The sequence below is a fragment of the Poecilia formosa genome, unplaced genomic scaffold (assembly GCF_000485575.1).
Source record: "Poecilia formosa unplaced genomic scaffold, Poecilia_formosa-5.1.2 Scaffold442, whole genome shotgun sequence".
Classification (NCBI taxonomy): domain Eukaryota; kingdom Metazoa; phylum Chordata; class Actinopteri; order Cyprinodontiformes; family Poeciliidae; genus Poecilia; species Poecilia formosa.
In genome coordinates this window covers 83,501-105,204 of record NW_006800381.1, presented here as the reverse complement: position 1 = coordinate 105,204, position 21,704 = coordinate 83,501, and the positions used below count along the sequence as shown (strand labels likewise).

The 21,704-nt window shown below is 39.3% G+C and overlaps 1 protein-coding gene across 2 annotated transcripts; it reads left to right on the top strand.

Annotated features, from left to right (window-relative positions):
• Window positions 1-909: 909 nt before the first annotated feature.
• On the top strand, window positions 910-18,006 carry rfx7b (regulatory factor X7b). Of its 2 annotated transcripts, none has more exons than XM_016663766.1 (10): window positions 910-1,362; window positions 4,092-4,125; window positions 6,799-6,884; window positions 7,170-7,256; window positions 7,353-7,475; window positions 7,558-7,671; window positions 8,328-8,415; window positions 8,498-8,705; window positions 9,412-9,707; window positions 10,335-18,006. In XM_016663766.1, the coding sequence occupies exons 1-10, from the start codon at window positions 1,235-1,237 to the stop codon at window positions 13,614-13,616; spliced, it is 4,446 nt and encodes a 1,481-aa protein (XP_016519252.1). In that variant the 5' UTR covers window positions 910-1,234; the 3' UTR covers window positions 13,617-18,006. The 2 variants fall into 2 exon arrangements, with proteins under 2 accessions (XP_016519252.1, XP_016519251.1); XM_016663765.1 differs by having other exon boundaries at window positions 7,558-7,674; window positions 8,331-8,415.
• The last annotated feature ends 3,698 nt before the right edge of the window (window positions 18,007-21,704 follow it).

The following is a 21,704-nucleotide window of genomic DNA, read 5'->3' as shown; positions in this document are numbered from 1 at the left end:
GCCTCCTGCCCACGCCTGCACCGTCCCCTTCTCCATACGTCACCGCGCCGTCCCCTGCACTTGTCACTGCCATTAATTTTATGGTTAAAACAAAAAATTCGACAATTTTTTTCCCAATATAAGACATACCCCGAAAGTAAGACATAGTGGGGCTTTTGGGGATAAAAAGAAAGTAAGACACTGTCTTACTTTCGGGGAAACATGGTATTCACAATGTCTTTGTTATGACAACTTGACATTAACCAAGAAATCATTACTGATATAAATTTGTTATAAAAGTATTACTGATTGCACATTAAGAATTAGGTAACTTTATGTTATTAAAGGTAAAGTTTAAACAGTAATGATTTCTTAGTTAATGTCAAGTTGTCAAAACAAAGACATTTGGATAATGTCAACTTTGTATTAAAAGTGTCATAATTTACCGAATGACACTTTATGACAACAGTCATAAATATTCATGAAGGCTTATTCATGTTCATGACAGGTGTTATGTCATGTTTATAACAGTGTCATGTCAGTCTTATTCACCCCCTTCAAATAAAGTGTTACCATATATATATATAGTTATTTTGTAATTGTTTTATTAAAATAAATTACTTTCATTTTGGCCTTACCAATATTTCCACATAACTTTATATTTTGGTTCGTCTGATGATGTCATTTCAAACATTACACAGTACTCTAATTACCAATTTTTTTTACTCTACATGTGTAATTTGTTACTTTTACTTGAATTAAAAAATTATGTTGAAGTGGAGCTGCTCCTACTTACTCTCTGGTGTTTAGTTTGAAAAACAATAAAATATCATATTACTAGACGTAAAAATATGTCTTGAAGTCACCTTAAATGTGCGTGAAGTTAATTTGTTCTACTTTCAGGAAATATTTCCGCTCTTGCGTGCGGGTTTTTTGCGTGCAGCTTGACGCAGCCAGCCCCGTCTGTAGCTGCTTGCTGGCTGCTGCAGGCGTGCTATTTTGCAGCAGCGGAGACACCTCTGCGAAATGCCTTTTGTATGCCCGGCTGGTGTTTTTTCGTTGTTTTTTTTTTTTTTTTTTTTTTTTGGTTTCGTGAGGGGTCCTATCACAGTGTTTTTGTAGCCATGCTCTGCGCTGGGTCCGGCGGGGCTGTCCTAGCTGACTGAGCCGCTCCGGCAGCGGTGGGTCCGGGTGCAGTGCACAGCCGGGGAATGAGGCCTACTTGTTAAAGCTCCCCCACCACCCCACCGTCGCGATGGCTGATGATCAACAACAACCTGGTCAGAAGCCTGCCTCGGGATTAGGTTCTCTTCCAGCGCTGGTGCCAGGACTCCAAGGGCCCGAGGCCAACGCGTTGCAGTTCAAAATAAAGAATTCAATTTGGTAAGGATGGTGCTGATCCATCAAAAGCTAGCCTCACAATCATCGTATCTGACCATGGTAGAGGTAGGGAGGCAGTGGTCTGCACAAAGCGGCCGAGAATAACACGCGTTTCCCCGAGCTAGCCTCGGTTTCTTCACCGGAACACGCATGCAGGGATCCGGAGACGGTGTCCGGGTTCGGGGTGATGCGGTAATAAGACGGCAGAGGCGGACTGGTAGCAGCTCTGATCATTAGCATGGAGCCATAGGAGGCCATGTTATAATAGATGACACCAACCCCACCGGTGGTGCTGATGCTCAGGATGATGACAGGTGTCAAAGCAGAATGCTGCACAGACTCTGGTTTTCACCATGCTGCACACATGCCTGCACATTATATTTGTAATTATCAGACGATGTGCTTGCTTTAAACATGTTTAGCCTGATTTCTGCTGTGCAACATACACAACTGAATACCCAAATAGAATGCTTTTAAAAACAATCTCTATGTATATATGTAATTTTAATTCAGTAAGTAGTTAATAAACAAAGTGATAGTTTAAGGTAGGGATGGTCGATATGGATATTTAAAGTTTATCGTGATATTTTGTGATTAGGGGTGCACCGATTGCAGCTTGTCGCAATAAATCAATTAACCGCATGAGTTCAATAATTTCCATTTGGATGATTTATTGAAAAAATCTTCAGTCTGATGGGCTCAACTCAACTAACCGAAGGACAATTTTATTTACAGAGATTTTATATCTTGTTTCTGTTGTTTTGTTTATTTATTTTGGATATTTAAATGTCTTCCAGTTCCAATGTTAAATGTTCATTAGAATTGAAAGTTTATTGATCTCTGAGAATGTGTTCTTGCATTATTTATGACATTACCATTATATTACTTGAAAATGGTAATAACAATGTTATAATATTATATAAAGTAACAATATTATCATTTATCGAAATAACTTTTGGGACAATTTATCATCTAGCAGATTATCAGCCTATCACCATACTCCTAAAATGAAGAAAATTGGGACCGATTTATTGGTCGGTGGATTTATCGGTGCTCCCCTAATTGTGTCAACGATAAAAGTGACCATAGGAAGTATTTATTGTTACTGTTTTAAGTAACTCTATGGCTGCAACTGTGTTACAAAAATTGTACCCTCCAAAACCCAAAAACCTGCTGTTGAAGAACATTTCCATTTGTAATATGCTTCCATAGGACACCAATCACATCAAGAATGTGATATGGTATTATTAAATTGCAAATCGTAACTGCATTTAATTATATTTTCAGTTTTATTTTCAGTTATTGATGCTTTTAGTGAATAAACAGTGGAAAAAAATAGTAAAACTAACAATACAGACAATGTTATGGGGGTTTAAACATCTTCATCTGGGATACAATGTGACAACAATAAATCTAAATTATTGTAATAAGAAATTTATCTCAATAAATGATAAACTATATGTTAAATCGTTTATCATTTAGTTGGGTTCGTGGTATGAAAAGAGATTTGTTGTTGTTGGTGATCTTAGATAAACAATACAATATTGTATTATAGTATTATCAATTATTGTGAAAAAATTCTTATAAGAATTTAAATTTACTGTCAAGATAAATTTCACTTATTGACAAAACAAAACTGTTTTGTTTTTGTTTTTCTTATGATCGGAAATGTTGTTTTTGTTATTTTCTAAACTGCCTGTTCCCCAGAAGCATCAATTAATATCAGTACATTAAAAGTATGATTAAATGCAGTTACTCTGTGCAGTTTACTGATATAAATCACCTTTTTAAGTAAGTGGTGTAGTGAAGAAGCCAATTGTAAATGGAAATATTTTTTAAAGAACAATATTTGTGGCGATATAAAGGCTGTCATGCTGTCACAGCCTTTCAGTTACCTATAAAATTAAGTAATAAGTAGTTTTTTTTTTTATCATAATCCTTATTATCACAATAGTGCCACAAAATAACGTGATTAAGTCTTAAATCCATATTGCCCACCCATATTATGTTTCCCTTCATTTCTTTAAATATTCATCATCCTTTGATGAATGAAAGCAATAAAATAACTTTCTATTTGCAAAACAGTTTTTGATATCCACTGTACAGATTTTAAAAAAATATTTCACTACATGATAATTGTTGATTATTTTAACAACAATAACACCCCATTTTTCCTCACGCTTCCTTCTTTTTTCAAATTTTTCCGATATCCTGATGTCCTCACTGCTCCTCTTCATTTTGATCTTGTCTTTAAAGTTTTTCAGCAGCTCCATTCAAAACTTTTAAGTCTTCAAAGCTGATTTCAATTCTATATATAAAAAAAAAACTCCCAAAAGGAAACTAAATGTTGTCGTAGCTCATATCATCCAAATATCTTCAGAGTCATCATAAATGGTGAAGCTGCAGGCAGGAGGGATCTCCAGTAGCAGTCAGTCTTGCAACAATTCTGAAGAGGCCCCTGACCGAAGACTGCTAGCATGTCATGACATGCTAACAGTCTAGTTTAGGCATCATTTGAGCGTCTGAGAGGCTAGTTAACTGCTCTCATTTGTAAAAACAACAACCTGTTGCCATAGTTACACATCATGGAGCACAGCTTCACAGCATTCAAAGCTGGAAGGAATAAGAAAATGTTTACAAAAGAGCAAAAAGAAGAGATACATGAAATATTGTAATAAATTAAAGTGATTGTGATGCAAATTGTTCTGATATTCTTTTCTTTCTCATTGTAGCAAATCTGTACAATCAAAAGTGGACAGTATATTGGTAAGTATCTGGACCCCCAACTCCTTTAATATCTCATCATTTTACATCACTAACAAATATTACATTATACTATTATACTAACCCTTACATGTTGATGTTTATTGCAGTTTTTCAAATAAGCTAACTTATTGAAAAATTATTATAGTTTAATTATTATTATTATTATAATTATTATTTTATTTTATTAAAAAATCAAATTCAAAGAAATTTTATTTATAATATATTGTATTTATTCAAAAGAATAAATACATTTCTTTCTTCAAATAACACATTTATTTATCAAATAAATATTTATTTATGAATTCTAGTAAATAATTAATTATTTATTAGAATAAATACAAAATTAATACATTAATAATTAATAAAATAAAAGTATTTTAATTTCCACCTATGTGCGTAGAGTTTGGCAACCCTCCGTTCTGTTACTCCTAAAACCTGATCCACCGCTTGGCTCCTCTGATGCGAAAACATCAAACGCGACTCGAATGACGCGATTATGAATTGAGACGTGGAAGAGGCGGATTCTGTCTTTTGTTTCCTGGACTAAAATAAATAAAACATCTCTAATATATGAATGCGTTCGTGTTTCTTTCAGAAGTGGAAGAAACGCCGTTCCGACACAATCTGGAAAATTATTTAATCTGATTTATTTTTCTGGTTTGGAAAAAAATGGAGAAAAGGAAACAAGGTTTTAAAAAACAAGTTTGCATTGTCAGACTTTATTCCTAATTTTTGTGTCCTTACTTTCATTCCTTTTGTTTTCCGTCTTTCCTTTTATATGTTATTCCCTTCTTCCTTGTGTTCTTCATTTCTTGCATCCCTCCTTCCATCTTTGTGTCCTTCCTTCGCTTCCTCTCTCCCTTACGTCCTTCCTTTTTCCTGTTTTTCATTTCCTTATTTCTCTTCCTTAACCTTTGTGTCCTACTTGTCTTTTTTCTGTTTTTTCCTTCCGTCTATGTTTTGTTGTATTCTCTCTTACTTCTATCTGTGCATCCTTCATTCCTTGTATACTTAAAATACTTTGTCAGAAGTAAAACATTAACGGTCACAATTTAGAAAGAAAGGAAGGAAGAATATATCCTTTCAAATACGATCCAGTAAATATTTCTTTGTTCCCTTTAACAGAATTTTAAGAGATATTTCCAGGAATATTGCTTCATACATTCAGCGATATTTCAATGGTTTTAACTGGTTGAATTGAAAATAAAAGTTTAAGTTTCTCCCACAAACTTAAACTTTTTAATCTGCCCATGAAGCCTTTTGTTTTAGTAATTTATAAGGCTTGCTGTCGTATCCAAACAGGATGTGCGACTCGTAGTAAACGGCGTTTTCCGTGGCGTCTGATTGGCTGACGGCTTGTTCATTTGGGTTGTCATGGCAACAAAGAGGCAAACAGACGAGTGAGAGGCGAAATGAATCCATTCTTAGAAATCCAGCTGAAGGCCAGTCGGAGTACTCGGATGGTTCTGCAGTCTTGAGTATTTTTCTGTCGCTGATATTTAAACACTAAAGCAGCTGGATGGTATATTTACAGTAAATTTACCTTAGAATCACCTTGACATTTCCTTAAACAGATTTAATTTGACTGCGCTGTAATATACACTGCTCAAAAAAAATAAAGGGAACACTCAAATAACACATCCTAGATCTGAATGAATGAAATATTCTCATTGAATACTTTGTTCTGTACAAAGTTGAATGTGCTGACAACAAAATCACACAAAAACCATCAATGGAAATCAAATTTATTAACCAATGGAGGCCTGGATTTGGAGCCACACACAAAATTAAAGTGAAATGTTTCCTTTATTTGAGCAGTATACTTTAGATCACACCAGAATCTGTGTATAATTAGATTGTTTGAAACTGATTTGATGTAAAAATTGGTCCTGTTTTATTTTAGATGACATTTTGATTTGTATAAACACAACACACTAAATTTAATGTTCTGAACAGGTAAATAAACCAATGTTTACAGAAAAACTGACTTTTCCAGTTTGCCATGCTTCAAATATACAATCAGAGAAAAAGACAGAAAGAAATGACACAAGAAAAGAGAGAGGGATAGATTTAAGGACATAAGGAAGAAAAATGAAACAGGGAATGAAGGAAGGAAATAGATAATTGAGCTAGGAAGGACACAATGAAGAGCATAAGGAAGGAAGGAAAGAAGGAAGCAAAGGACAAAAGAGGAAAAATTGAGGGACATAAGGAAGAAAAAGAAAAATGGAAGTAAGAAAGAAAAGGAAAATGAGGAAGGAAGAAAGGGAGGGCACAATAATGGACACGAGGAAGGAAGGACAGATCATCAGCAAGAAAGGAAAGAAGGGCACAGAAAGAAGGAAAGGGAAAAAGGAATGAAGGAAAGAGGAGATGATTAGAAAGAAGGAAAAAGGAAGGAAGACTGGACATGTTGAAGGACAGAATGAAAGGTGGACAAAAGGGAACGGAAGTATCTGAGGAAGGGAGGAAGGCCACAGAATGAAAAACGAATGGAAGGACAAAACTTAAACGATAAAAATCTGGAAATACAAATTCTCTGAATTACTTTAAATGCTCCACATTTCTCCAGGTTCTGTAAAAATTTGGAAGCAAATCAAACGGGAATAAGTAATTTTTTATGTCATGTTTATTTAAACCGTCGCTCCTTTGTGTTGTTTTCATTTTTTACAGCAAGATGTTGAGAAGTTTACAGACATCGAAAAGCTCTACCTCTACCTTAAGTTGCCTTCTGGTCCCAGCAGTGGCAGTGATAAAAGGTAGGAAACACAACAAACCGAAGTTTAACACTTTGCTTCTTCCTCACAGGGAAACCTTTTTATCCATTTCTTTTACATTTTTGAACTGTGTGTCATTTCTGCCAGCTATTCAAATCCCTGCTCACTGGCTAAAATCAAGCTGAGCAAGTTTAATGGCAGCTTTATTTCCTATTCGCCACATTTATTTATTTATTTTGCTGCATCATTTTTGATTATCAGTATGAACCAAAACACTGAAATATCTCTAGATTCCTGCTCTATACCTAGCTGTCTGTGTGTCATTTGTTTCCCCATATCTATTCATCACCCCGACCCCCAAATTCTGCCCATTTGGACTGGGAATGAGAGGGGGTCCTCTACTGCTGGATTATGGTATTACAGTTTCTGTATTCGCAAGAAAAATGATGCAGAGCAGTCCAGGACTCGGCGCACTCACCAGATTTCTCTTTTGTTTCGGCCCCTTTCCAGTGACCAGAGTTCCATGTCGTCGAGCCGTACTCAACAGATGTATGCATTCAACTGGATACGCAATCACCTGGAAGAGCACCCGGAGACGTCCCTCCCCAAGCAAGAGGTGTACGACGAATACAAGTGGGTGAAAAGAGAGAGATACGCAGAAAATGTATTTAGTTTTAATGAGAAGCGATGTAAAACACAGTCTGGTTTTGTTCAGGAGCTACTGTGACAATCTTGGCTACAATCCACTGAGTGCAGCAGACTTTGGGAAGATCATGAAGAATGTCTTTCCCAACATGAAGGCTCGTCGTCTGGGCATGAGGGGAAAATCAAAATATCCTTACAATGAAATCAAGATGTTCAAACACTGAGTGAATGTTTATTTATTGCAGATGTCCAGTTTTAGATTTTGTAAAGTTAATTGGTGTAATTAGCAGCTTTTTTACAGTGATCAGTGTGCAAAAACACAAAGTCTTACCTGGTATTTTTGATGTAGTTTGTGTTGCAGATATCTTAAAACATAAATTAGCAACTTTTGAGCAAGTTATAGGAACTTGTTTTAAGTCAGTTATTCTTGAAAATCAATAAAATACCAATATTTTATTTATTTATCAAAAAAATATATATGTTTATTTGTTCTACATAATTCATTATATATATATTTAATATTTATTTGTTTTATTATTCATTCTAAATAATTTATTATTTATACATCTCTCTCTCTCTCTCTCTCTCTCTCTATATATATATATATATATATATATATATATATACACACACACATATATATTGCATTATTACAACTTCTTTTTTCACATTATTATGACTTTTTTCAATTTACTGTTGTTCTATTACAAATATATATGAAATGTATCGGTGCCCCCTACATTTCATAGTGGTTTCAAGTCTGTGACATCCTGGTAATCTTGGTTCCCGATGCCAAGATTACCAGGGTTTGGATTCTTGTTCTGATCCTTAACTCCGTCGCAGATACTGCTACAGCGGGTTAAGAAAGAAAGCTTTCGTTCATATGCCATCCCTACCCAACCTGGATCTGCAGAAATCCGGTGACGGGGTGAGTTGCAACAAATCTCGCTTCACTCAAACCTTCCTGAACCGTTTCAGTATCCTTAAACCGACTGCTGCGGTTTGGACAGTGTGAGCTGATGGAGTCGAGCGGTCAGTCTCCCAGCGCCGAGGATGAGATGAGGTCCGCGGCCTGCGGGCTGGTGTGTGAGTGGGCGCAGAAGGTGCTGAGCCGTCAGTTTGACAGCGTGGAGGACCTGGCTCGCTTCCTGCTCAACAGTCACTACATTGGTACAAAGTCCATGGCTGCTCTCACTGTTATGACTGGAACACCCACAGGTAGGACACCTGCTGCCGGGATTGTATCTGTTTGTGTATGTTGGACGCTCACTCTGCCGATGCTAGAAGAAAAGCAGACTGACTGGTTTACATTCTTTTAATGACTTCATATGGTTGCTGCTGCATGCACAATGTTTATAAAGCAATTCACAGATGAACTTTTTGGTATACATCCTCTTCTATTATTATCTGCAACAAAAACAAATAAAGCAGATAATGTTATTGTTGAAAGAGTCAGGCATATATACATTTTTACTGTAATAAGCAGGTGTTACTTTAACAACAGCATGACATATCCAAAATCTGACTTGTTTTTTACTTTGGCACCAAATTTATAACTCTTGCAAACATCAACCATAAACTTTTTCACAGTAGATAATCTATTTATCTTCAATACAGTAAAATATGTGACTATTTCCACATATTATCAACATGATTGACATTTACCTAAGAAATTTGTTTTGGATTTTGACATTTACCGATTGACACAGAAGTAGAATTCTTGGAGTTTAAATTCAAAGTTTTGTGGAAAAAGTCAGAATTTTGAGATTAAAGTCAGGTTTTATTTACTTGAAGCAGATCAGGCAGGAAATGAACAGAGACAGAAGCATGGAAGACATTCAGCAAATTTCTGAAAATGAAATTTTGACTAGAGTAATGTGTCTGATCTCTACAGCTTCTTCTTGAACTGTTCTTGCCTTGACAGGAATGAAGACCCCAACTCCAGCCTCTGCATTCGTTCCCACTGCTGAGGCAAACTCTTTCCAGCCCCAAGTGAAGACCCTGGCGTCGCCCTCTGTTGACGCAAAGCAGCAACTGCAGCGCAAAATCCAGAAGAAGCAGCAGGAGCAGAAGCTTCACTCGCCACTGCCCAGTGAGACGCAGGTGAAGCGGACGGAGGCCAGTACGCCCGGACCCACCATCCCCTGTGGCAGTCCTGCGCTGCTGTCCCCTCAGCCAACCATAGGAATCGTAGTAGCGGCCGTCCCCAGCCCAGTCCCGGTACATGTCCTGAGTTTTTCTCCATTTTTCATCTTTCAGTCATCACACTGCAAAAACACCAAATCTTACCAAGTAGTTTTTAGCGCAGATATCTTATTACACTTGAAATGAGACCAAATCAATGTAAAAGTAACTTTTTATCAAGACATAGAGGCTTCTTTTAAGCAAATAATTCCCATATATTGATGAAAAAGTGCTAGTTTTATTGGCAGATTATCTCACTTACAAGACATTGTTTCCATGTTATAAGTGAAATAACCTGCTAATGTAACTGGTACTTTTTCATCAATATTAAGAGATTATTTCCTTAAAAACAACTGGCCAAATCTTGGTGAAAACTTACTTTTAAGTTAGTTTCTCTCATTTCAAGTGTTCTAAGATATTTGCACTAGAAACTAGACCCAAAATACTTGGGAAAACTTGGTGTTTTTGCAGTGACAAACTTGTCAAAAATGAAAGCGTTGTGCAACACCGATGATCATCGTGCCGGAATACAGTGCGCTAATGAAGCCTAAAGGCGTTTTATGAATCAAAGCACTCAAATCATTTGATGAATCGTTACAGCCCTACTCCAGAGACGTGGATTATGTGTGTAAGTGTACCAATAAGTGGTGTTTTGTTCCTCAGGTACAGAGAAACAGGCAGTTGATGACCTCACCGAGCCCTGTGGGGACAGCGGAAGGAAAAGTGTTGCCTGTAAACTTCCAGGTTGTCACTCAGTCTCTCAAACAGTCTCCCAAAACACCCCAGAATGTCCCAGCAAGTCCCGTGGGAGACAGACTGGCACGACATGGCACGCGGTACGCCCAAATCCTTCCCAAGCCCTCTGCCACGAGTGCCATAACCCTGCGCTCTCCCCCCACGCTGCTCATCACCAACAGCCCCATAAAGACCGTGATGCCCTCTCCCCACGTCAGCTCTGTCAACGTGGTGAAGATGACGGCCATCGCTCTGGCCCCCAGCAGCAGCAGCAACAGCAGTGTGCGACCAGCCTCTGCCGGCGTGAGCGTCGCAGCTGCTTTGGACGATTCCCAGCTGTCCCAGAGCGGGAATTCGGCAGCTCCCCAGTCTCCTGCAGTCAAACCTGCTGCAACGTTGACCCCAACCCTCTCTGCGGACGCCAAAGGGTTGTCTGACACTGGAAGTGACAATAATTCCTTGTCTGGGGCAGAGAAGCATGTTGGAGGAGCCAAAGAGGAGAAGATGGTAAAATTCAGAGCTGCAAGTGAGCCGAGCTTTTTTGTGAAATGTTCCCCAGGACCAGAGAAAGGGTTGCGGACAAAGAGTGACTCCGCTTCCCCTCCCAGCTCTGCATCTGGGACTCAGGACAGCAATAACAGTAACTGCCATGACAGTACTTTGTACTTGACTGTTGATAATCAGAACTCCAATGGCAACACGTCGTCCAACGGCTCGTCCGCTGTTACTCTCACATCTAAGGATGCCTGCCTAGATGCCAAGAGCCCCAGGAAGCGTGCAGCGGGGGAATCCCACGTTATTCCTGTCAAGAGGGTCTTTATCTCCCAGCAACCGGTTGCTGTCATTGACAATCCCAAACCTGGGTTGAACACTGCAATGAAGAGAATTCCCAGACCAGGAACCCCTGCGAGACCAGAGAGTGCCCCCTGCAAAGGGATTGCCAAACACACGGCGTTGGGGCCCAATCAGATCCTTGCACTTACAGACGCACCTCTCACGCACACCGAGGGAACGCAGACTGCCGCGAAACAGCAAGATTCAAAACACGAGGACCATTCCATCGCTGTGGATCCCTCTGCCGGACCAGCAGGAAGCAACGCGTCCGACCAGGCGCTGCTGCAGCAGATCACCGGGGACCCTCGTGCCGTTACGGCCAACTCAGGACCACACGAAGCCTCTGTGAGCGATTTAAAGAGCACAATATGGGAGACTCAGCAGATACCAGCAGAACACAAACAGGCTCCCGCTGACCAGCTCTCCATGATGGCTCAACCGTCCGATGCCTCGGGCCAGCTCACCCTCACACAGATGGTCGACTTTGCCAGTTCTCAGCCGAACATGGACTACTTCTCGTTCAACGATGACGACATGACGCAGGACAGCATCGTGGAGGAGCTGGTCCAGATGGAGGAGCAGATGAAGCTGAAGGGCCTCTTTGGGAACTGTGTTGACGTGTCCGGGTTGCAGGGTCAGTCGGCCGGCGGTCAGGGCTCCATCCTCGCCGCCCATCAAACCAGTTCGACCTTTTACCACTCGACTCACAGCAGCACCACCCCTGTTCAGACTCCCACCCCGACTCCGACACCCACCCCGACGCCAACTCCCACTTCTGAGATGACGCTCGCGCACAGCCTGACCCGAGAGAGCCCCTGCTCCCGAATGGCTCCCGTCACCCCCGTAGACGGAGCAATGGGCCGGCACACCCCAATTAGCACGCCGCTGTCCAACTGCAGCAGCAGCGTGCCGCCAAGCCCCGTGGAGTGCAGGAATCCTTTTGCTTTCACTCCCATAAACTCGAGCATCACGGGATATCATGACGCGAGCATCGTCTCCAGCAGCCCTGTCAAACCCATGCAAAGGCCCATGGCGACGCACCCTGACAAGGCCAAGCTGGAGTGGATCAACAACCGTTACAACAGTAACTCTGCCGGACCTCTGTCTAACCACAGCATCGGCATTCTGCCGAGCTACCAAGACCTGGTGGATGATCAGTTTCGCAAACCTCACGCATTTGCAATTCCTGGCCAGTCGTTCCAGTCTCAGGCGAGGCAAGACGGCGCTCACTTTGGACGCATTACTCCAATTTCTCCAGTGCAGCAGCAGCAGCAAACACAGCAGCAGCAGGCAAGTGGTGTAACGACTCCCACCAAGCAGGAGAGCTTCGCCGTACCTGCACCGCTAGACAACAAGGCTTCAGCCTCTACGGCGTCCAACACTTTCCGCTGCCGCAGCGTTAGTCCCGCTGTGCGGCAGAGGAACTTCAGCGGTAATGCCAACCCCCCAGCCACCACCACGAGCACCACAACAACGACTCGAGCCGTGATCTCGCCCTTTAACTCCCCCATAACCTCAGAAGTGCTCAGCATCCTGTCCAACAGCCAGACTGTCAGCTCTGTGCACAGCATGGTGCAGCGCAGCCAGTCCGTGCCTCTGAACATCATGATGCAGAGCGAGATGCTGCCTGTGCAGGGTCAGAGCAACACCGCCAAGATCACCAGCGTCCTCCTCAGCAAGATGGAAGCAGACGGAGATGACTCCGTCCGTGGTCTGGGCATCAACAACCTCCCCTCTAATTACACGGCCCGCATGAACCTCACCCAGATTCTAGAGACGGCTCCGAGCTTCTCGGGAGGAACCGCGTCCCAGAATCAGCTGCCCGTCAGCTCCAGCCCTGCTGCCTTCGAGCTCCAGCAGCATGGCTACCTCACAGCTGGGGACACTCAAGCACAAGCAGGTCCCAGTGAGCAAGACCAGCACCAGCAGCAGCAGCAGCAGCTCCGAGAAGATCCCGCGCAGACACAACCGCAGCTCCTCCTCCAGAGCACACAGCAGCAGCAGCAGGAGGCGGAGGACGAACAGCAGCAACTCGATTTCAACAACACTGTCAAGGACTTGCTGGGCGAGGACGGACTCAATCCCAGCTCCCAACTGGTGGGTCAGGTCGCCTCGGAGCTCAACGCAGTGGCGTCCGACTTCTCCAGCGACATCAGACTGACCTCAGATCTGTCCAGTAGCATCACTGACCTTAACACGTTGGACGCCAACTTGCTGTTTGACCCCAATCAGCAGCAGGAGCAGTACGAAGACTCGACACTGGAAGAACTAAAGAACGACCCACTTTTCCAGCAGATATGCAGTGATACTGTGAATTCTGGTTTTGAGTGGCTAGAGAGCAAAGACCAGCCTACTACCGTGGAGATGCTGGGTTAACGTTCTCTTCTACTCTGTATGATTTATGTTCTCTGTTTGTTCAGTTTGGTGCACATGTATATATCTGTTTTTAACCCATCGTTTGTCGGAGTTTGTCTGGACTTTGGCCGTTTGTTCTGTTCAAAGTGCCATGCTTGCCAGAGCAATCTCCCGCCACCTTTCTGCCCTCCCTCATCATTTGTCAACAATATTTCAGTATTTTGCTCACTTTTCTCCCTCATCTGAGATCTAAAATGTTAGCATTTCAAGAGAAGGGTGCGAACACTTTGTGGCAGCATGCACCGACAAACAAAGAGCAGATATGTGCGCTTTGAAGGGTAATCTTTATTAATGCAATATTTATACTTTACGAACAACAAAGGAATAGGAAATGCTTCGCAAATCTGGCACACGAGAGTTCACCAAAAAAAGAAAAAAAGCATATTCTCCTTTTAACGTGTGCAGTTCAAGTTCAACCAAATGGAGACAATATTGGTTATCGTGGTATATGCACATAAAAGTTGTAGTACGTTTGCCTGCCATATCAAAATAAATATAAAAAGGGCAGCATCTTTAGCTGCCAGGTGCTGAATTTCTGACATAATCTTTATACTTTTATCATAAACCAACATCAGTGAAAAACTGATTCATGTGTGAAACCTCTCAAAGCCTATACTTCTTGTACTGTTTATTATCTTCAAAAAAAAGGGAGATTGTGGGTCATTAGGGAGAAGATGGAGATGCAGGCCACTTTGTGGAGTATTTATTGAAAAAAATCAACAACTTGGCTGCCTTATTCCCAAAGTTTAAGGCCTTACGCCATTGTTAGATGAACTGTATATAGTATAATGTTAAGATATCCAGAGCTTCATCCTTTCACGGCAGCTGTTACTCTCATATTTTAAGTTCCTTTCTCTGTTCTTGTTTTGCATTGTTACAAGATAGACGGGTGCTGCTCATTCCCATTTTTCATACCTTTTTTTTTTTTTAGATGTTTCTTGGGAATGAAGTGGAGCTGTTGGTGGCATTTCATACCAGCCATGGTACCAATTTGTACCTGCTAGGAGGGCGTTTCCTACCTTATTTGACAACTGAAGAGTTAAAGTGATTTTCCATGATCTCCTTATAGTTTGTATTTGGTTATGTAACAGCGAAAAATACTATTGCTTAAGCTGCGTTTCAGTATGCCACCCTGAACCTTTTTCTACCTGGAGCCTTTTATATTACCCTGGCCGTATGTGGGGTGCAGTGAATGTTGTAAGGTGCAAAACTGTGTTTAATGTAAAGGACGTCCAGAATGGGTGAAATGTAACAATTTCAAAGTTCCTTTTGACTTCAGGAACGTTTTTCAGGACTCAGTGTTGTTTTCTGGGCCCATTTTAAGGCAATTTCAAAACAATCCTTCTTGCCACGGGACTATTTTAGTGTTTTAATCCTTTTAAGCTACAACGCAAAGATAAAGACATGTAATGAGGCACTGCTAATGGCCATCTGCAACATGTTTCTCAGACTTAAATTAGTAATTATCTAAGAAATTTAAAATTTTATCTGACTTTGAAGTGATTTTAGTAGAGCAGAAATAGCTGAAAATCAGCAGAAATAAAAGCTCCTGATGCTTTTATTTTTGCAACAGGAGAGTCTGTCTCGCATTCAGCTTCTGAACAGGATCTTGGTCAACACTCCTGGAGTAGAAAGACATTCCCACTCACAGTCAGCATTTGTAATGTGCATGAACTGCACTGATTTGGACTCTCACATTGGAAATGCATTCCAGAAACGGCTTGGGTGGAAAAAATAGTCCTATAAAAAATTTATTCTGGGAGAAAACAATCAGAATGCTCCTTTAAAGTCTGACTGCCCATTTGGTTTTGTGACTGTATTAAATTCTATCTTCCAGCAGGAGGTTGTTGGAAGTAAACTCTTCTTAGCCCACTTCTCTCCAGAATTTAATTTCCTGGGCCCTTTCATATCTGTTTGTAGCATACATTTTGACAGCATGATGGAAATCTGTGCTGTTTATGTAAATTATGTGCACACTAATAAGTGGATAAAATGCTTGGAGAATAAAAATAAAAAAATCAGAAATGTTTAGGAATCTCTCACCATGCAGCTCCACCATGAATTTTCACCAAAAGGGCCGTTTTCTGGGGTGAATTTCTACCGTGGCGGTTGGATTTGGTTCTGGTTCCTGAAGAGGAAATGATGAGGGTTAAAAAATGGTCCCAGAAAACTGTGCTGTTCCTGGAAAAGGTTGCTGTATTTGAAACAAACCTTTAGTCATTTCAGTTCGATCAGGGTTCATGTTTGTTGCCATGTTTCATAAGCGTCATCTGGTCCAAACAGGAATCAGAAATAAAGTAAATGGGAATAGGCTGAGATTTCTACGAGCATTTCCATAATTCATTAAAAAAAAAACCTTCACTAGCAACAAAAATGAACGAATATGCAAAGATTTACATGTGGACTGGTTTGTTTACGGGTGCGAAACAGTAGAAAGAAGCAATGAATCGGCAACTGGTGGGTTTGAACCGAAGAACCAACTCCATAAGGTATTGGCTACAACCTTATTGGTGGGAACAAAAATTGCCACGCTGTCCTTTCAATTGTGAGATGTTTTTAGTTTTTTTTTTTTTTGCACTCCCAGGCTAGAGAATTTCAACGGCATGGAGAAGGTTTTGCAAAACCAGGAGGACCGACAGGTTCTTGCATGAGCTTCACGGAAATAATGTTTGTGCAGATCCAGGCCTCATTTTCATGCCAAAGACGACCCGTTCCAAGAATCGTAAGAGATTATTCCACACAGAAACACTCGGCGTTTAGCATCCACGACACAACAGGAGAGCGGGGCAGCATCAGAGATTTAAGAGTTAAGGCTTAAGCTGAATCTTCTGTACAGTTTGTAAAATAGTGAAATGGTCACTGTCCTATGTTTTATAGGTAACCATGGACCTGAAAGCATGTTGAAACCATCACTGCTAGCCAGGTAGGCTCTGTGATACAGTAGGATGCTTGCTTCAGTTTTTTGGCTATATTGTCAATGTTGTAAAAGTCATGTTTAAGCTCCATCTGTAAATACAATAGATACATAGAGATTTGGTGTATCCAGACACTATATTATGGCCATTATCCTAGCTAAGTATGTGCCATTGAAAAGAAAAAAGAAGAAGCTTAACAGATTTATAGTTGGCAAGATACTGTATGTTGTGTGTTACATTTCTGGCTCAATGTGTCGTAACAGTAATGCTGTCTGGTCTCGCTTGCTGATTTTATTTGACTATTTTTATTATTAATTTTGGTTTTTATACTCAAAGATAAATAGGTCTCTGCAGTTGCAGAAGTGATGTGTGCTGTGAGCAGGATCATTAGCATGGTATATTAAGAAAAAAAAAGTTGTGATACTGTTAGCTGGTTGCAGACTTCTCTGTGACATTGTGCTCAAAGTTCGTCAGCAGACACTGGAGAAAAAAAAAACAACAAAAAAAAGTTTCAACAAACTTTGGAGGTTCACGTTATTGCACTAAATTTCTACGACACATGGCTTTGTCACACCTTTATGGACAAAAATGATAAATTATGATGGGTGCCCGCTTAGAAAAAGAATAAAAGGAAAGAAAAATATTTTTTATGACAAGATGAGTAAGGAAAATAAGTGGATTGTCAGAAAATGACTAATTGTCTTGTAGCAAAATGTGCATTAATCTCAGTGAGATACACATTTCTTACTCGTTCTCATACATGAGAATACAAAGCATTGAGGGGGGAAAAAAAAGCTAGAATAACCTTTTAAAACCTACATGCTCATTATGTTGATAAATGATTGTATACATGCATGTGTGATGACTTCTGTTGTATATTCTTGGTAACCACTGTCTTCTGTGATGTAGGCAGGTTCTGTTAACCAGACTGGCAGTGCTAGTTTCATGAGTTACTTCACGTTTTTTTATTATTATTATTATTATTATTATTATTATTATTTTTATTACGTGTGACTGTGCTGTTTACTAAGTTAATGTTCTATTTTTTCTGGAGTTTTTTCAATTTGACATTTTCCTATTTTGATAAATGCATTTGTGAAGAAACATGTTTTCTCTTAATTACCTTCTTTAACAACATAGCACTGATATTTGACTTTAAATGAAGGAATTGCACCTCTTTATGATTACAGCAGCTCCATCAAGCAGTGACTCTTGACTCTTTACCTTTTACTGACCCGACCCTGTTTGACTATCGTGTCCGTTTCTACCAGTAGAAGAAGAAAAAAATCAACCCTCCTCTGTGTTGTTGTCTGGTGTTCTGCTTAATGTACAGTAGCTTGTTAATATTGCAAACGCGTTGTTTCTTTTTCAATGGAAAGTACTCACTGGTGAGATTTTTAAAGTGGTTTTAAAAGCCAATAAACTTTTTTAAAGAACGTTGGGCTCTGTTTAAGTGGTGATTATTTAAAATTTGAGGCTTTTCATCCTATTAAAGACTATAAATACAACTTGAATTTTCAATAAAGGGAAACATAAGTCTGTAAAACATTCCGATTATTAGTTACAAAATTAAAATTAATTTCAAAATTAATCATTAATTGAATTCATTAAATTCATTAACCTATGCAAAAATTTTGTTAATATGTTTTGAAATTATAATGTCTTTTATTATGGTTTACTAAAAACAGAAACTTTGTTGTTTTGGTATTTTGCAAATTGAGTTAATCTTTTATTAAAGCAACACTGAAAAATGTAGAGAAACTTTGAATTTAGGACATTCATTCAGCTATCTTTTTAACCAAATTACTTATTGGTATCTTTGCAATTGATACTCCTCTATCACATTTCACAGGGTTGCATCATTCAAAGAGACGCTGGCTGTCTTTACCTTTCTCCCCTGTCATCCAGACTACTGGCTCATCTGCTTTCCTGTCTTCAGTTCAGCTCAGAGGTTTTCTATACTTTTTAGGATCAATTACCAATGGAAGATGGTTAATTTGTTTGAGTGTTGAGATGTTTCTGTTGATTTGGCCGTCTTTGATCACTGACATTTTGGAAACCTGCATGTTTTTCAAAATGTCCTGGATGCTGAAAGTTCACTAAAGTTCACTGGAACTTTAGGAGAGAAATAAGCTATGACATCAAAATCTACCTGGTGTATTTGTTGCTGGAGAGGTCAGTCTTTGCCTCTTTTAAAGCACATGATTCCCAGTAGAGTGTAGCACATGCTAATGTTTGTGACGGTAAGATAAAAAAATATATATTTCTGGCTTACTTTCTAAACAACCAGTTGATAGTGTCCAATAAGTATGAAGCTATGAAGACTTGGTGATTATTATCTTGACTGGAAGTTGAAGTAAGTGGCTGTTTTCTTCCAGATATTACAAAATGTAATGGAAAATCTTGTCATGTTCTCTAGTCTTTCTCATTTGTGTGGCCAGTGTAAATGTCTATACCAAAAAACACATTGTCATGGATCATAAAATAAAGCTTTGTGGACACAAAATATTAACTTGGAATGTATGAATTTTAAAAATACTTAAGGTAAACTTATTTCTAAAGAATTATTAAAGGTGCCAATAAGTTTGGCAATTACCTTTTTTACATGTTTTTTTTTTGCTTGTTTCTCTTTTTTTTTACCCAGTCTGCATGAATATACTCAATTTCAAGGTTGATTTAAATGTTTTCAATCAGATTACATATTTATCATGGCTCTCTACAAATATAGAGGTTGCTGTAACACTATCTGTTTTCATTACAATGTTCCAATACAAATATTCGTTTGATTTAAGAAAAACAACACACATTTAAAATTTTGCCCAGTCAAAATTATGCAAAGTCCTAAAACCTTTCCATGTCCTTCTTAAGCTAAGGTTAGAGGTCATCTCCTAAAGACGAGCCCTGGCCAATCAGAGGCAAGCTAGCAGGCCCTCTGCTCTGCTTTCCCAGGGCCTTGCGGTATTCATAACATGCTAATGACCTTAACCCTATTGATTGTGGCCGAACAGCCGGACCTTCTGCCATGTGGACCTCAGCCGAGGTTTAGCCATCTGATTCAGGGAACCTTTATGGCTTTGTCAAATTTTCTAATTTCTGTGTGTCAATAATCACACAATCTAGTTGTGAGGTGAAGCAACTACAAAGGCATGTGCTGTTTTCTGAGTCAAAAACAGAATAAAACAATATACAGCTGTGGAAAAATGAAGAGCCCACTGCAGTGAACCCCATTAAAAACCTCCAGGTTATTCCACCACATATTGATTTCTGATCTCTTCCTGAGGTAAAACATTAGTATTGTTGTTTCTAAAGGAACATGAACTTGTCTTCTTTGCATTATTTAAGGTCTGAAAGCACTGCATCTTTTTCCTTATTTTGACCATTTCTCATTTTTTGTAAATAAATTTTAAATTTTTGCTTGTAATTCTGGAGACATGTTGTCAGTGTAGGTCATAAAAGAAATCATAAAAGAAAAGAACAATGTTCATTTTACTCAAACATACAGCTGTAAAAAATAAATTCAGAGAAACTGATCATTAAAAGTGGTATTTTAATTTTTTCCAGAGCTGTATGTGGATGTGTTTTTAGAAAAATTAAGCATTTGCTTTTTTGATAATGAAGTATCCATGTGCTAGTTAACACACATGCATTGAAAATAAACTAATTGCAATAGGATTTTTTAAAAATAATTATTTGTCAGAGTATAAAATCTTTGACAAAATCATTACAAAATCTTAACCACTGACTAAGCACATTAACAAATACTATCACCCTGACAACCAGTTTTGGAGCCTTAAATTATAACTATAAGGCTTAGGATGATTAAATCAATACCCCGCTCTAATCAATATATAATTAAACTCTGCTCTTCTCATTTGATTGCATATTGAATCTTGAACAGGCCTGGAGCTACAATCTGTCCAAATAATTCAGGGATATTTTTGACAACAGCAGTGTGGTATATGTAATATGAGGTATGGGAGTGAGGACTTTATTTACCTGTAGCAGGGCGCTGATGTTTTGCTGATGCAGCATGGCTGAGCTCCCAGCTGGTTCCCATTGTAATGCTGCTGAATGAGGCCTCTGAAAGAGGAGGGTCATTGTCAAAAGGCACGGTCGCTGGATCAATATCTGAATTCATTAAGCAGCTGACCTCCAGCTATCAATATCTCTTCATAATTACCAGGTTGTGCAGCATAAGCGAGCAGATGCAATGCAGACCTTTGTAGGTTCTGGTAGCTGATAATTCACTTTGCTCACTGAAATTAGATGTGCAAAAAATCTACAACATAGAGATCACAATCCAATCAAGCTATGTGCTGCGTGACTCAAAATCAGATATTTATATAAGCAGCTTTATTGGTAATATCTGTAACACACTGCTTACTATAGAAGGCATTTCAGATCTATGTTCAAAAATTCAATCCATTCCAGTTCAGTTTGGCCAAACTGAACATGGCTGTTGTAACATGCATGGTACAACAGCCATGCATGTTGTACCATGCATGGCTGCATGGTACAACATGACATGTACTTGAGTTATCAAAACTGATTAGGATGCACACAAATTATTTGGAAAAATTGAAGAACTGTATCTAATAAAGCAAAAAGTTTAATTTTACTTTCTTTATGCACTTAAAGTAGGTATGCTCCTATGGCATGAACTCAATGTTTAGGTCAAACAACAACAAAAAATGCTTACTCTTCTGTATGATTCTAGGCAGTCTGTTAGTTTGTGTTTTCAAGTACCTACTAATAAAAATAATCATCTGAAATTAAGCCTTGGTAACAGCAGATAGTGATTAAATCAAGATGGAAAAGTACCCCTGAAAGTTGGATGTCTTCTTTTTTTTTTCTTTTTTACTAACCTTAACCTCAAAATCTAAAATGACTGCCACATGTTTACATCAGATACATGTTTTTGTAGAAATTAACAGTTTATTTGTGTTTCTGTCAGTTTGTATCTCATTAAGTCACTCAAAAATAGTAGGACTGCACATTTATGTTGGTGAGCTTGTTGCTGTTGTCTTTGAAACCGTAGCCAGCCTGGTTATTCAGTTGAAAAACTAGCAAAGATGTCATTTCTATGCCCAAGTTCTGACATTGGAGGTAAGTGTAACACATATTTATTGTAAGA